The following is a 16270-nucleotide window of genomic DNA, read 5'->3' on the forward strand; positions in this document are numbered from 1 at the left end:
GATGTGAGTCTTGCATACTTTTATTCATTTCTTTGAATGCTTTGTAAGGATGGTCAGAGCTCAGAGGGGGGACCTTTAGACAGTCCGCCACATGTTCAGGTCAATTGTGACAAAAGTCCATCACAGATATAAAGACCTTCGACATGTCAGAGCTTTGGTCCCCCTTTCCCCAGACCACGCCTGTACAAGATATGCAACATACAGAAAATAAATAGATGCATGTTAAAGGGTCATTTCCATATACAAATATATTTTATGAAGCTTATTGTACAAGCATTTCTGTTGTTTTTTTAACCTACAGCATAACATTTACAAGATAGGATTGAACAGTGAAGTAGAGTACACTGCTGATATACCGTACTGCATATGAATGTCTTTAATCTCTCATAAAGACACCAGTGAAGTTTAGAAACGGGTCGAGTCTCAATCGCAGCAAAAGAAAAAAGGGGCCACAAAAAACGACTGGTCAGCTGTCGTCGTCTTCGATGTTGTACTGGCACAACCAGAGGAAACCACTTTGTTCTACAGCATGCACGGATAAAATCTGTATTGGCACAAGATGAGGAAGCACAAACTGGAAGTACAAAATATATAAAGTTAAAAAAAATCTGCCCTTTGCTATTGACACAAAATAAATGTCTCTGAAATATCAAAATAGTGAATTATTCAAAATACATTTGAGAGTAAATTCAGCTGGCGAATATGCACTATGTTCACTCATTGTAGACTATTTTGTACCATAAAAAAAGAAAAAAAAGTCCCAGCTGCTTGCTTTGACTTCAACTTCATTGCAAACTGAGCTCAGTCCTCCGAACAGGCGATGAATCAAATCAAACTGTTTGGAAAGCAGAAATTCAAACATTAAAAGGCACTTCTATCTCAAAGAGACATCACACTGTCATCAACATATTGTGAGCTATATACAAAAACAATATACAAGTCTATAGAAAAAAACAGGTTTGCTGCTATATTTCGGACTATTTGCTCTGAATAAATATTTGGTTTTATGAACTCTGACATTAATGCACCACCCAAGGCGACATTACAACGTGTTAACTGCTTTTTCTCGTGTGCCTATTATTCAATGTTGACCTGACGTAAACAAATAATTGTAATGATTTTTGTAAAAACGACTCTTTACAGTAATGTAACACACACTTATGTTACCCAGGAAAAAAGATCAGCTCTCCCTGGTCATTCACTATATTAAATGTATTGCTCAACATTTTTGTTTTTTTCTTTTTTTAAATCAGAATTTGAAAATTTGATGAGGAAAAAAAGTAAAATTTGGCAAAAACCAAACACAATATGATGAGCCTTAAGGATAGTTGAAGCCAAACTGATTCCAGACCAGCAGTGAATATTGACTTGAAACTGACTCTTCTTTGTTGTCTTAGTTGATAAAAACAGATTTCTAGAAGCATTCTGGCAGTTTATAAGAATTTTTCTTAATCAAATGTCTATGCTGTAAATACAAAATGTTAAACAGGATGTCATGTTCAGAGCTTTAGCAATGCCAAAAAACAAATAGGTTCAGCCTGATACTAGGCTCATTGAAACCATTAGTAATAATCCTTTATGCCTGCCAAGTTCAACGACTTATTTGATTTCTGTCTGTGCTCATCAGGGTTTTAAAAAATATACACAAGCATCAAATGAATTTTAGAGTGCTGTGGTTTTACAATTGTTAAAAACACAAAGTGACAACCCTTTCTCAATGTAGTACTTTCTCCTTTATCTTTCAAAATCACATCTGAAGTTTGCTTGTAAAATGTTTTCTTAGCGGAAAAAAAAAATGGTATGATGGGTCTGCTTCAAAACTCAGCATATAATAAACTCTTAAAAATGTTGGTTCTGTACAACAACGGAGCGGTGATCTAAAAACACAAATACGTACGGCTGTCTACTGTACCGTCTACGTAACGATTTCTGGCTTTGGAATCTAATATATCTCTCTATAGCAGCCAAGCCAATAATTACACAATAACTTCTCATATAGTGAATAACACAGTGATAGTACAGACATAAATACAAACAAATAGTAACAAAAAAACCATGCAAGTGCGAGCATAGGCGACCTGGCGGAGATGACCAAAAGACAACTTCAAGCTGCGAAGGAGAGAAAGATGAGGCATCAGTTCAAACTGAGATCATTTTTCCTTCAGTTCTTGTCTCTCTTATGCCTCGATTGGTATTTGTATATCTTGATAGCGAGTTTATGATTCATTCGCCCAACGGTTTACTGAGCAGCGAAGATAAAACCGATAAAACCATGGATGCCGTCGGTGAAATCGGAGCATGGAGTGTTTCCATTCCAGTCTAGATACTTCCTTCCCACAAACAGACCAGTATCCTCTCCAACTGGAACAACAGGGAGTTCTCTCCTCCAGTGCAAAGAGGAAGTTGTGTCCAACAGGTGTTTGTAAGTGAATGAGTGAACGACTAAAGGAACGGGAGGAGAGAGTGTCGTTTTTCGGGCTGCATGTGTTGATTTTTTTTGTTGCTTTTCTGTGAGTTTTGTGTGAACAAGGCATTGAATGACATACAAAAAATAACTATCTGCAGGCACAAGAATCTACAGTCATGTTTGGGTAGACTTTCAGCACCACGTTCTTGTCTTCATCAAAGAAGAGGATGCTGAGGGAAGACATCTTCTCCGGGACGCAGCACGGCTCGGGGATGCCGGGTACGACGCCCACTGCCCGCACTATGCTCTGGATGGTGGCGTGGTTAGAGGGCTTCGAAGCCTGAAGCAAAGAGACAAAAAGGATTAAAAAGGATTCAATGTGTCCAGAAAAGAATGTTTTAAACAGACATTTTGTACTGCAGAAGTCCATTATCAAAACCAATCACTTTTAAAGCAAAAGTTTCCCCTTGATGGTATGCAGTGATGCACCTTAATTCCTGAAGAACGTGTGTTGAAAGTATTGAAATGAGGGATGATTACCGATACTTCAGTGTTAGTGTTACGGTTGGTTTCACCTCCAATTTAAGTTGTTTATATAATCTTGAAAGTTTAAACATCTGACTAGTTTCGTGCCCAATCTAACTTTTGCCATAGTGATGTTATCTGAGCTACTACTTTAGTGAGCCAACGGCGTTATCATCTATCATCTATCAAAATAAGACCAAAGTTGTAATATACCGGAATATTCCATTACGAGTCCTGGAGAGCCTCTTTTACAGAACTATTCGCACTAACAACGAGTGTTTACTTTCGGCAAGGAACTTCTCAAAACCGCAGCAGCCATTTAATAAGAGGAGCCTCTTCATAACACTGGATCACATTTAAAATTGGAGTTTTGCATTTTGGTAAAACAGAATTAAATCTAAGTAAAAACTAAACAGAACTTTAGTGAGCAGTTTGAATATACATTTTTTTTTTTTTTTAAACTAGTTTTAAAGTTTGGTGCAACATGATTTAAAGTTGAGCCATGATTTAATCCGGTTGGAAAAACAGCCTTTGGGTTTTACTATCTATCATTTAGATCACTCATAGCTATATCAATTACATTTTTGCTTATTTTCTCCCTGGTCTTGGTCAGGGTGGATAGCTGGGTCAAAACAACACAGAACTTTCACCCAGGAGACCGCTGTGTGAGTCCCGCGTGCAACTAAAAGTCCAACGTTATTTTAATTTATGTCTTTAATTTAAATAAAGTAACGAACGTACTTATTTTAAGCCAAACCATGATGTTATTACTATACATAACCAAGTAGTTTTGATCTTTTTTTGTTTCGTTTTGTTTGACTTTAAAACGTTAATCACTTGTTTAAAATCGCAAATGTAATCCAGGAGAAAAATCTGTTTCTCTGAACACATAATTGAGGATGCAGTTTAGTTGTGTGGGAACTTAAGTTTGGAAGAGACGGGTTTGATTGTAACACACAATTAACAGAATATTGTTCAGTGCATCCAACAAGCAGCTGCAGCGAGATCAAAACCTGAGTGCTGGCTCTAGTCCTTCACAGTTCACACACCTGATCAGCTGCTTCATGTCTTAGCAGTATCCAATAAGTGACAGGGCAACTTTTAATCGTAGCTATTTAGCAGCTTCTAAAACTTTAGCCTGTCAGAGGAGAAACAACGTCACAGGATCCCAGGCAGCGAGCCTACAGGAGAGGGAGGTGGTCGCCTCAGGCTCCACTTCTGGGACTAATTACGTCCGACTACAAAGGCCGGCGACTCCGAGGTAATGAATTAAGTGGATGGATCTCGTGCATTCCGGCCGTGTTTAAAATACCTGCGATGTTATCTTGTCACGGGGGGCCACGAGCTGCGAGGGGGAGCTGATGTTTAACAAAATGTGTTCTTTCAAATGTGTGAGGAGAAACTTTAAAAACCAGAGTTGCTTCCTTAAAGGAGCTTGTCCGTTTTCCACGAGCATGGTTATAAAGTTTTATTGATTTTTAAATGTTGAGGTCAGCCACCTGCCTTTCAGGATTTATCCCTATTTGTTACAAAGCCTTTTAGATTACATCGTCTGTAGTTTGACCACTTGTACTGCATGTTTAGTAAAGTTGGACTTCACTTTGGACTAACCTTATTTTTTTTTGATTATATAAATTGAGTTCTGATGCGTATTTTTAAAGATTTAATGACGGTAAAATAAACATTTTAAGATAAAAGCTTGAGCTAGCACTTCATCCTGGAAGTTGAAGATGAAAGCAGATGGCACATATTTATCTGTTTCTTTGTCATTATCATCTATAATAGAAGACAGATAGGCTTCAGGGAATTCTGATATTAATGTCATACAAGTGAAGCAATCCTATTTACATAATGTATACCATACTGGATGACAAAAAGCACAGTCGACTGTACTGCATGTTGAGTTCTGGCGTCATATCATGTGTTAGTGCCATCAGTTGTTAATATGTATCTGAACCATACCGTCTAAAGCACATTTATAAAAATATTCTTTTTGACAAAACAGATCAAGAGGCTGGCATAAGAACAGAAGTTTTAAAAACTGAGTTTTAAATTTAAAGAAAAACAAATGAATCTATTGGCAAAGAAACAAAACCAAGAAGTTTGGTTGACCCAGTAGAACAATGGTTCCCAACCCTTTTGACTCGTGACCGCAAAACATCAAAGCAATGTCTTATTGTAACCCATTGACACAAGTTGCATTTGTCTATGGTTTTGAATACATTCTAGAGGCCAATAAAGAGTAAAAATCCCAATTTTGGTGGAACATCTGTCCGCTTTCCCCTTACTGACCCCTCAGGTTGGCAACCATTTCAGAAGTGCACCACTAGAGTCTCACCTTTGGCATGGGGAACTGGCAGGACCCTGAGCAGTAGTAGGCATCGAACGACTTGGGTGATATAATCCATTCGCTCCATCCGATGTCGGCGAAGTCCACTTTCAGGTATCTCCGAGCGCAGTTCCTGGGCTCGTTCCACTGCTTCTTTCGCGCCTTTTTAATCGTCTGCTCGTCGAACTGCAGCAGGGGCATCTTGTGCCGCTGGTTCTTGCGCGTCTTTTTGCGTGGCCGCCGGGCCTGCTTGTTTTCGTAAGGCTCGTACGGACTCGCCTCGTCCCACCCGGGCGTCTCGTACGGATACTCTGGCCCGGGGAGTTCGTTGTTCTGCAGCGGTAGCAGGACGTTCACCGAGCGCTTGCGTCTGGGCGGCGGCCGCTCTTGCTCGGTGTCGTTTCGCTCACGCAGGCCCAGTTTTTGGAAGCTGTTGGAAACCGAGGCCTCCCCTCCAACCGGGTGGTGCCTCTGGAGGGTGGCTACTACGCTCTCTGGTTCTGAAATGGCCGAGTCGTTGGCGTAGACCAGGATGTAGGGCGATCGGTCGGACAGGAGCTTCTTCCACGGTTGGGGCCCTTGTGAAGAAACTTCGATGCCGATCAGCAGCTCATCGTGGTGCTTGGCCTGGTCGACCACGCGGGTTATGTCCTTCCACTGCCAAGAGATGAAGTCCCTGTAGAGGGTGGACACGTTGATCCGAAAGTGTCCGAGGGTCCTTATCTTGTTATCCACAGAGGCGAAGCTCCAGATGACCATGTGGATGTGGTTGTGCTTCCGGGGGCCGTGGCGAGCACAGCTTTTGGACCGGGAGCAGTTCTGAAGGTCTCCGATGTAATAATGGAGCGTGGCTGACAGAACGTCCTCCGACTTGGTGAGGGAGGTGAGGTTGAAAATCTGCAGCTGCTTCTGGTTTATCGTACCTGTGTATGTGATGAATAATAGAATTTAAACATCGAAAACAATAACCAAATGCATTAAATACACAACAGTAATCATAAGAATATGTCAGTTTATATGTTTTTACTTTTTCCTCATCCAACAATTTCTCAGTCATGCAGATATTGTTGGTTTTATTTGCCCATATTATGAAATATCTTTCTGAAAGAGATGGTTCTGTTGATTTATTTTAAAAATATGACATAATACAGCTTCAATTCCACTCATCTCCACTGTTGTAGGATGGAAGCAGAAACATAAATTATCTGAAAACACAGGCAATTAAAACCGGAAATATCTGGATGGCTAGATACAACTGAAGGGGTGAGAAAATGTGTTTGTAATCTGGGTGAATTGACCCTTCATGTGCTGAAATACAGCCACTGGGCGATAGGAGGCAGTATAGTCTCAAATAACGTTGACCCTATGTGGAGACTGTTGGTCTTTAATGCTGCGCAGGTCCAAGTGATAATAACACAGCGTGGCCTGAAAGCAGTGCAGAGCTCATACCATTAAAGTTATAAGCAGAAGTTCCATATGGAAACAGGGATAAAGCATCTGAAATGCAAAAGCTCACTGAGGTTTAAAAACAGAGTCCAGGGAGGCTGGGGCCAGATGTTGGCTCTGGGGGGGTCTAGACTATCTGACATGGAAATCTGAAGGTGAGGAAACAAAACTGTGTCAGGATAAAAAAAAAAAACACAAAAATTTTGCATGCAGAGATCTGATTCTCTGCTCCTGGCTCAGGGAGGAGTGGGGGGGTAGCAGGTTGAACACACTCCCTCAACAGGTGTTTCTCGGTTTCCAGCACATGAATATGAATGGAAGCAGATTTCACGTTTTAAAAAAACAACAACAAATCATTGTGAAATCAGGATAATAAGCACGTTTTCTACTTAAATGCTCAAAAAAAGTTGTTTTATGTGCCTAATTGGCGCACAAACTCGCTTCTAAAGTGCAGATTATTCCACTTGAACACATGAGACATGATTTATTTGAACCATAATGTACATACATTGTGTGTAATCCCTCTCCAACGACCTCCAACACCTCTCCAGGTGTGTTACCGTGCGTAAAGCTTTGGACACCTACCCCAGTGCGCTTTGAAGCTGCGGACAGTGTTGCCGTCCTTGAAGGGGAACCCAGCCCGGTTGTACTTGGTGTAAAGCATCTGCATGTGTTCCGTCATTGTATCCTGTGAGAGCAGGTCCCCGTCGTCCTTCTCGGGCTGCTTTTTATCCTCCTCCGAGCGCGTAAAATCCACCTTTGGTCCGTCCGTCTTCAGCATGGCGCAGTATCCAACGCACAGATAAGTCCATCCGCACAGCAGCACCACCACCACCCGAGAGCAGAGAGCCATGCTGGAGCCAAAAGGCAAAAGGGTAGCAGCAGGGAGGAGAAGAAAAAAAAAAAAAGTCACAGTTGTGTTAAAAACCAAAAAAGTGGCCCCTATCTCCAAAAAGACACCTGAGGAGTCCCCTCTTAGGAAATGACAGCATCACCTTTTGACACCAGGTGGGCAAGAGAAAAAAAACAAGAGTATCCAAGTTTCTGAAAGTTGCAGGTCTGAATGTTAAAGTTCAGATGAGCAGAGGAGCAGATGAGGAGAACTAAGCCTCTCAAGCAGCGACGCTCCTGGTTTTGTGTCCGAGCTCTGAGTTGATTTCAGGACCAGCAGCCAAAACGTCCCCCCCCCGTCTCAGCTTTCATTGAAGGTAAAGCATGTTGTGCTTGGTATTATAGGACTTGTGGGACCAGCTGGGTATTCCTCACACACACACACACACATATAGACACACACACCCAGAGAGAGAGAGAGAGAGAGAGAGAGAGAGAGAGAGAGAGAGAGAGAGAGAGAGTTTCCTGTTGAAGATACTTTTACGCACATTCAGCCTGGGGACACATTATCTAATGTTATCTTCAGCTGAGGGAGGCTGGTTTGTCAGTTGATTTCGAGACGGATCTTTAACAAAAATGTTTTAATAAAAGGACATTCCGACAATGTATTGAAGTTTTTCATTCGTATTGATTTTCTTTTTGATTTTTTTGGGGTAATATGTGAATATCCTCTGTGCGTAATGCTCCCCTCCCCAGAGCTGCTGAATGCGGTGGGCTTATTGTGGGCATTAAAGGCTCTCTCCCCTATTTAGTTTAGTTCAATGGAGTTAAGCACACACATCCTGTACCATCACGGTCCGATCCGGATGCTGTACTGTGAAAAAACACCCAAAAAAACAGCCCATCCAGGCGGGGTTTAGACGCCCAGCCGGCCTCCACCCCCTCCGCCACTGGGCTTCTCTTTCAGGGGCACTCGGGAGGAAATGATTAGGGCATTTCCCCACCCTTGGACATCTGATGGCAATAATATTAGCATGCCATGTCCTTCATAGGAGTCAACACAGGGAGCGGGTTTAACCCCTTTCAACTGGGAGGAGATGGGCAGCAGAGAGACAAGAACCTGACTGGAATAATCAATGGATCCTAGACCTGTAGTGCATTAGACATAACGGATGAAAGGATCCACAATCATTTTGGAAGACACCAACTTGGTCGGTTTAACGCGTACTGCAGAAGTCTTGTATTAACTTCACATAAACAAAGACTGTGGATTGTGAGCCCCATCACTTCCATAGGGATGGATGTATTAATGAGGTCACAGCATGGATGAACTGTCCCGTCGTACACATGGGCACCAGACACATTTTGTTATCCAATGGAGGAAAAGCTCTTCTCAAAGAGGGCACTGAAGTTTTCTGACTGGAGAAAAATCACAAAAGGACGTCGTAATAAAAAACATTTATTGAGTTCAAATTGTAGTTATTACTGTACTTTATACATTATGCATGTGATCGTGAAAGCACCCATGCACAGTAGCAGGATTCAAACCTCAGTGCTTTGATCAACACTGTGACTTTTTAGACTTCTGTTGATGCAGAACTTTATAATTATTACATTTATTTTGTATCCATCCATCTGAGATTAAAAATGCTGCTGATAATGAATGTCAAACACATGAAGACAGTTTTAAAACAGAGGCCGAACTTCATGAAGTGAGATGAAATAAAAGGAATACTTAAACCATAAAACAACCATTTAGATATCAATTAACTTGGATTTGGTGAAGAATATACAATTCCTCCAAGAATAGTCTTGATGGATTAAAGTTAACAACAGCAAAACTATACAATAACACCCCCTTTACAAACTCTCACACCACTCGTGCAGTTTAATTCAAGTCTGTAAATAGACATTTTCATATAGTTTTACTGTTGTTAAACACGGCCCCCATTTATTTCAACTCATCAAGACCTTTCTCAGTTTTTTTATTCTTTCATTTAGCGTGGAGGCATGAGAGAAAAACAAAGATTTCCCTCAAGAATTCAATATAACGCAGGGTGAGTAATCAATACACAAATAGTCATTTCGTAGCTGAAGTAAGACGGTTACATAGAGAAGGATAAATAGTGCCTCAAATATCTAAGGCCAGGTTATCCACCTCTTTACCTCATGTTGTGTATTTTAGAGGCAAGTCTGGCCTCAAACTAATAAACCACGCTTCAGTTAAAACCCCCCGACAGCTTAAAAGCCCCATAAAAGAAATGAAGAGGGAAATAACCATTTAAATGAGACTTTATTGTGAAATCATTACTATTTACAGACACACCATCCGTCTGGGTGAGTTCCAGAAACGTCCTTTTTTTTTTTTTTTTTTTTTAGGTTTGGGCTTCCACAGAGGTAAAGCACGTAAAAAGCAGCGTTGCGTGGAGCGCTACTTGCTTGTTTGTCAATCCATCTGCATTTTAAAAGCGGCTATTTTGTTCATGCACACATCTGCTGTTTTGATTGGGAGGTGTTTGGAGCGACTGATGCCACATTCGGGGGGGGAGGGAGGGAGGGAGGGAGGGAGAGCAGAGCGGGGCTGTTTCATCACCGTCGACGGGCCACATGAATGAGCTGCGGCCTGTAAAACCTTAGACAGCTGGAGATGATGGGGAAATGTTCATTTGCCACCCGGACGGTTTGTAGTTCTGACTACCAACACGTGAAAGAAAGACAACAAAGCAGAGCAGATAGAGGAGATAGTCGGGGGGGGGGGGGGCAGCCCACGCCTCAGGTTTTATCTGGCCTTTAAGAGGAAATGACATTCCCAACACAATCATTCTGCCTAATTTGAATGCGCTTCTCATCCTTGTTAGTCCAGTTAGTTTGGTTGTAACCTGTTTTTCAGAGCCGTTTTGACACAACCTCCTCAGAATAGACATTTAACATATATATTTATAGACAAAACCACACTGGAAAGATGGAGAACATAAAATGAAACACACATTAATCACCATGTTTCTTTAAACTCCTGAAGACTTTCACAAACTTTTATCACCCCAAAACAGATCCTTCTTCTTAAAAAAACAAAAACAAAACACAACTGATTAAGAAAACCCCAAACCAGGCCCCCCCCCAAAAACCCGTGCTTTTACAGAACCAGAACCCACATCCCCATGTCACCACACATATTGTTTCAATGAGGCTAACCGGGTCCAATTCAGTCGAAAACAGACAAACAGATGCCGTCTGCAGAGGGCTGCTCTGGTAACCGGCCGGCTGACGCGTATTAGAGGTTTGTGTTGGAATTAACTAATTTGTTTATGCCTCGTAACTTTCAGAAATACATTCCAGCTAAATGGATGCAGTGAAATAAGTACAAAGGCACGTTGGGCTTTGTCACTTTTAAGGAATAGATTAACATTTTAGAATATTTGGATTTAATGCAGAGAGTTAGATGAAAAATAAATTCTTCTGTCGATGCGTTTTATAAAAACTAAAGCCAGGAGACAGTTATCTTGGCATGGTTGGAAGACTGGAAGCAGCTAGCCTGGCTCTGTCCAAAGCTAAATAAAAATGATATTATTTCTTGGAAGCCCCTCCAGGTAGATCGCCAGGCTTTGAAGCCAATTTGACATATTGAACAAATCGTGGAATTACAGCTTCCAGGTCTGTCACGTGATGCCAATAACTTTGACTTACATTGGGAAAGAGACATGTTTAAGTTAGCGTATCATTTCTTTTGAAGTAAATCAACTTCCCAGTACGAACACATGAATAGCCCTTTTTTTTCTTTTTAAATCATCAGGTCCTTAAAATTGTAAAATGCACAGTAAGATGAATCCAAAGTGTTTTCCTTCCTCTGTTCATGAGATTGAGTAGAGGATGAAAAAAGGTGGGAGTAAAGGAAATTTTATCTGAATTTTATACAATTTTTTCAATACCTTTTTTTTGCTTTATGCACCACTGAGCAACTTTCATAGGGAAGAAAGTGGCCCCGCCTCCCATTGAAACCACAACTCTGGCATTAGTATGGATTAAACAAACAAGATATAACATGGTAGTTATTGAGCCTGAAAGGTGGTGGGCATTCCCCTCTGTTTCAAGTCTTTATGCTAAGCTAAGCTAACTAGCTTCTGGCTGTAGTTTCATATTTGCCACACAGACACGAAAGAGGTCTTTTCTCATGTAACTGTCAGAAAGACAACAGGCAAAACATGTCAAATATCATTTTAAAGACTATTGTTTTAGTTGTTCTTCATGCCATTTTTGCAAGTGATATCATCATAAGAAAACTACATTTTTGTACATGTACATCCATGCAGGACTTCGTTGAATGAAGAATTCATTCACTTGAATTCAACAAAGTGAATTGAAAACTAATTTATGAACAAATAACAAAGGCCCTGTAATTTGTTATCTCACAGACAAAGATAACGTTACTTGTGGTCGGGCTGATTTTTACCATGTGTTTCAATAACAAATGCAAAAAAAAAAATCCAAATCCGGATATTAAAAGGGAGCAAAGTCGCTAAAAGTCTTCTGCACCTCCTAAATAATTCCTAAAGCAGGTTATTTGCAGAGTTGTCTTCCAATTTAAAAAAAAATGCCCTAGTGAATGACTAATATGTAAATGACAGAGCACTTTGATGTCCTGTAAAGTGTGTCTTACATCTGGGAACATGCGGAATGCTTTAAGCCCATTACCCATTCTTCCAGTCGGAGCTACCGCAGCCTGGGGGAGGACATAAAAGCAACCCCCGTCATCTTTCAAAGCTCTTACGCCTTTAATTTGTTTAGACAAACAGCCCGGAACATGCCAGGCCAAACGACGGGACGACCCCGGGGTCCCCAACCCAAACTGGGTCTTCACTAAACGGAATATAGAAGAATTTAAGGCCCAAAAAACTAACATGAAATATCAGGTTTATTTGCAAAGCTGTCACACTAGTCCATCCACCGCTTCCCCCTTGGGAACCCTCAGTTTAAAGGCCCTTTTTTTTCTCACTGCAGCACCTCCACCCAGATGGCATGCATGATATGAGGGCAACAGATTGTAAATGACGGTGCAACTACAGCAGCTCGCTCAAATTAGAGGCTTCCAGTGTTCTCCAATATGTGCCATATGTACGGACGTGTCGGCAGCGGCCTCGGATACTTAGACAGTCCTGATGTTGTGGTCGTAGATGACGGCATGTGTGTAGATGTCCGACTGTAGGAAGGTCCTGTTGGAGTCCTCACCAGGACCAGACTGGAACCCAGCACAGAGTGAGAGCGGTTAGAGAAAGGCTTGTTTGGACAGCGTTATCTGCAGACTACAAAGTGAATTTCCACCTTGCTTCATTCGTGAAAACCAGTGATTTTGCCGTCTGTGTTTAGTGTGCCTGAATGTGTGTTTATGAGACAGTTTAGACTTGGACTGATTTCAAAACTTAACAACAAGTCACGTCCTTTCTCTTAAGTTTCTTGAATGGAACATTTCTGCTCAAGCTAACATTTTCAGCCTGTGTGGACCCAACGCCACTTGTGCCTTTCCGTTGACTTTATATACATTTGTACCATCCTCTCAAATTTGCTTCACTGTCAGTCTAAACACACCATGACATGTGAGGTTTTTAAAGCGGCATTCAGCCATTTTTGTCTTCTTGGGGGGGCAGAGACTCTCCCAGAATACACCGCTGGCTTTTCAACATGTTAGCAGATACCCTACTTAAAGCTGAAACATGTTTCTCTAGGCTGCACGAAGATGAACGTACCCCGAGGGTGGTCCAGAGACATTTAACATTTTTTATGTTAAATGTTTTAACATTCTTGATGCACAGGTCCCCACAATGCATCACCATTTGTGTGAAAAGACGTTAACAGACATCTTCAGAAAGGCATAATTCCACCTTTAATTGCTAGATATGCTACTTTCTAAACAAGCTAGTTGCTAACTTTTTCTCTCTACAATTTAGTGCTGAGCACGTAGTGTAAATTTGAGCTTGTTTACTGAAAATAGCCGCCTGTGGCTTTATATAGGAGGTTAATGAGAGCCAAGAGACTCAACCACAAGGTGTATGTTTAACCTGAGAGCCCAAACTACGAGTTAAAAGAAGTTACAACTCTGCATAAAGCTGCAGAATTGGTGTTTATTCTCAGTGACCTTGGAACAACTCAGGACACCTTTCCCATTACATACAATCATTAGATTCAATATTCAACATGATCTCATTCATATACGCCATATTTTTCCACTCACGCAGAAGCCACTGTAAGTAGCTAAAATGACGTCGAGGGCAGCTTTTTGCGTAGTATCTTGATGCAGAAGGTTTGCGTGTTAATAATGTTGTAACACGCAGTTATGTTTAAAAAAAACTAATTGGTTAGGGTTATGGAACTTAAGCTATGGACGTAAAGTAATGTGACTCAGTGACGAAGTGCCATGTGACATAACGCCATCATATGTCGTCAGTCCCCTGAGTAAAAGTCCTGTATTTGTTACTATTATCAGACTTCTCACTCTTATTACTACTACTATCAGTTGCTCTGACAGTCTAAATAATGGAGTTAGTTGTAAGATTGGTGTGTCTCATACGCCAATAAAGGGTGCCTGGTGCGTTGGTATCAAGACGCTAAGCGCCATTGCCATGTACGACGTCCTGAGAGTGAGAACAAGTTGCAATTTTAATATAAAAAGTATCTCTTATGGTTTAAAATGCAAAAGTTGCCATGGATAAAGTCATTAGTAATTAAACAAAACCTCAGATATACAGAACACATCTCTTTAGAGGTATATTAAAGGGGAGGCCAAGTGCAACATTATTTGACAGTGACTGTAATTGTTCATTTTTCAAGATGTTTTGTGTTACTCTTAATGTCAAATGTGACACCGCCCCACCACTAAGATGTGAAGCCACTACCAGCTGGGAACATTTATTCAGGGCTAAGTGTGTCAAAAAGCTTCCAGTGGGAGTGGATCCATAGCCAACCATTACACTCAATTTACACTTTTGCCTCAAACACACTTGTGGGTGTCCTAATAAGTGAGGCGGTCTTCCTTCGCGAGTTCAAAAGAGCGTCAATAAAAGTAGGCCAATAAAAAACTTCATGGACACATTTAGGGGAATGGGAAGTGCTGGGTAAACTAAATGATAAGCAAACTATTTTTACAGAAACTAAAATGTGTCATTAACACTCACGCCTTCAATCTGGACTGAATCAAGCCATTGTCATAACTGAAATATGGCAACCCCTCCAACCCTCAGCCCACTCTCTGGCGAGGATAGAAGAAGTGGTCACGGTATGACAATGGCAGAAAAACAAACAAACCACCCAAAATGAGTTGATGCGAGCCTGGATTTTGGAAGGTTCCGCTGCGGATCTGTGGCCACATGAGCAGCTCGTGAGCTCATGGTGGGTTTAAAATCCGGATGGTTCTGTGCTGCTCCATGCCGAGCCCAATCTGGGCTGAGCTGAGCTGGGTTCTGGGCACACGGGTGGTTTGCTGTGTCTGGCTTCTTATGCCTTCTCTTGTGTTTTTAATAGACAGCCTGGTCGGGGCGGTGCTCGACCGCAGCTAGAACACTGGGCTGCCATTTTGGCGCTCGGCCTCAAAAACGCAGTCCCCACAGCACTGTCTGCAATTTCAAAATAGTTCAGCCCCATACCAACTACTCCCCCCCCCAGCAAAGAGGGGGACTGGAGTGGAAAAAAGAAAAACAGTCTGTCAGTCGTTATTCTTCCAGGGCCCCTGTCAGGCTCTGACTGTGGAGGAAGCACCTGTCTCGACCCCTTGATCCTCCGTTCTTTGTGCAGGTGGAAAGCAAATATCTTTCCCTCCCACTGATTTCTTTCTCTCCCTCAGTTTCTCCAACTGATTCTCTTAAACACTCTTAAAAATAAGGGTTCTAAACGATTGAATACGGGCTGAAATCCTACCCAGAACCTTTTGCTTCTGGGGCACTCCTTTTTTAAGAAAGGGTTTTTCAAGGCTACCTTGTATGACTAAAAGTTCAATTTAGAACCGTTTCTATCCCCAAAAAACGTTTTGGGACGAAACAGTTCTTCTAGGATTTTTGTAAAAATGGGTTCTAAAAGAGAACGCCCACCACCCAGCCCACACAACCCCAAAGACTCTGATTGTGAACCACCATTGTTGTGGGCTGCGTTGCACATCTAGGGTCCGGGATAGAACTCTTGGAATCTAAAAAGAGTTCTTGGTAGAGCCCTCCTGGGCGGGTTCTTAGTGAAGCTCAATATATAAAAAACAAAAGGGTTTTTGTAAGCACCCTTAGAAGGTGGAAAGATCTTGGATAGAACCACCATTGAAGGGTTCCCTGAAGAACCTCTCATAGAGGTTTTTTTCGTTCGAACCCTCTGAAAGGTTTCCAGGTGGAACCTTTCAAAAGGTTACCAAAAAGGGCTCAAAGTCGAAGAACCCTATATGGGTCTAGTTAGCACTTTTATTTCTAAGGGTTTAGGCTCTCTCTGAAAATCACTGTGTCTGATATCTGAGGTTTATTAAGACTCTCTTAAAACTGAGCAGTTAGTTAAGTTATCAGAAAGGTGACAGATAACTTTTAACATTTTTGCATTTTGGACATAAAAAGGATGTTGTGGGTACGTGAAAGTCACCTGAGCAACCAAGACAACAAAATCATTTTTTTAAGTCCCTGGTGCAGCAACAAAGGCTTTGAGAAGAGTTTTAAGCCCCGTAGCCTTTTTTCCTTTCCTGGGACATTTTTACAGCCTTGGAACAGGTGAACTGA

General features: G+C 41.5%; 2 protein-coding genes across 2 annotated transcripts in view; both read right to left on the reverse strand.

Annotated features, from left to right (window-relative positions):
* Positions 1–1737: 1737 nt before the first annotated feature.
* Positions 1738–7576, reverse strand: bmp3 (bone morphogenetic protein 3). The gene is made up of 3 exons (XM_054611140.1): positions 7293–7576; positions 5271–6184; positions 1738–2747 (listed from the first exon to the last, which is right to left on the reverse strand). Exons 1-3 carry the CDS (start codon positions 7558–7560, stop codon positions 2556–2558), a joined length of 1374 nt encoding a protein of 457 aa, XP_054467115.1. The 5' UTR covers positions 7561–7576; the 3' UTR covers positions 1738–2555.
* A 5102-nt stretch (positions 7577–12678) lies between these two features.
* The window catches only part of cfap299 (cilia and flagella associated protein 299), a 76570-nt gene continuing 72978 nt past the window's right edge, over positions 12679–16270 (reverse strand). Inside the window, exon 6 of the mRNA XM_054611658.1 lies at positions 12679–12771. Coding sequence (XP_054467633.1) covers positions 12679–12771 — 93 coding nt within the window. The remainder of the gene's footprint in view (positions 12772–16270) is intronic.

Source organism: Anoplopoma fimbria, chromosome 13, assembly GCF_027596085.1.
Source record: "Anoplopoma fimbria isolate UVic2021 breed Golden Eagle Sablefish chromosome 13, Afim_UVic_2022, whole genome shotgun sequence".
NCBI lineage: Eukaryota > Metazoa > Chordata > Actinopteri > Perciformes > Anoplopomatidae > Anoplopoma > Anoplopoma fimbria.

Coding starts and splice junctions, on each gene's coding strand:
- bmp3 (XM_054611140.1), bottom strand. CDS start 7,560: ATGGCTCTCTGCTCTCGGGTGGTGGTGGTGCTGCTGTGCGGATGGACT. Junction 6,185..7,292: donor CAGCTTCAAAGCGCACTGGG/GTAGGTGTCCAA, acceptor TCACATACACAG/GTACGATAAACCAGAAGCAG. Junction 2,748..5,270: donor GCCAGTTCCCCATGCCAAAG/GTGAGACTCTAG, acceptor TCTTTGCTTCAG/GCTTCGAAGCCCTCTAACCA.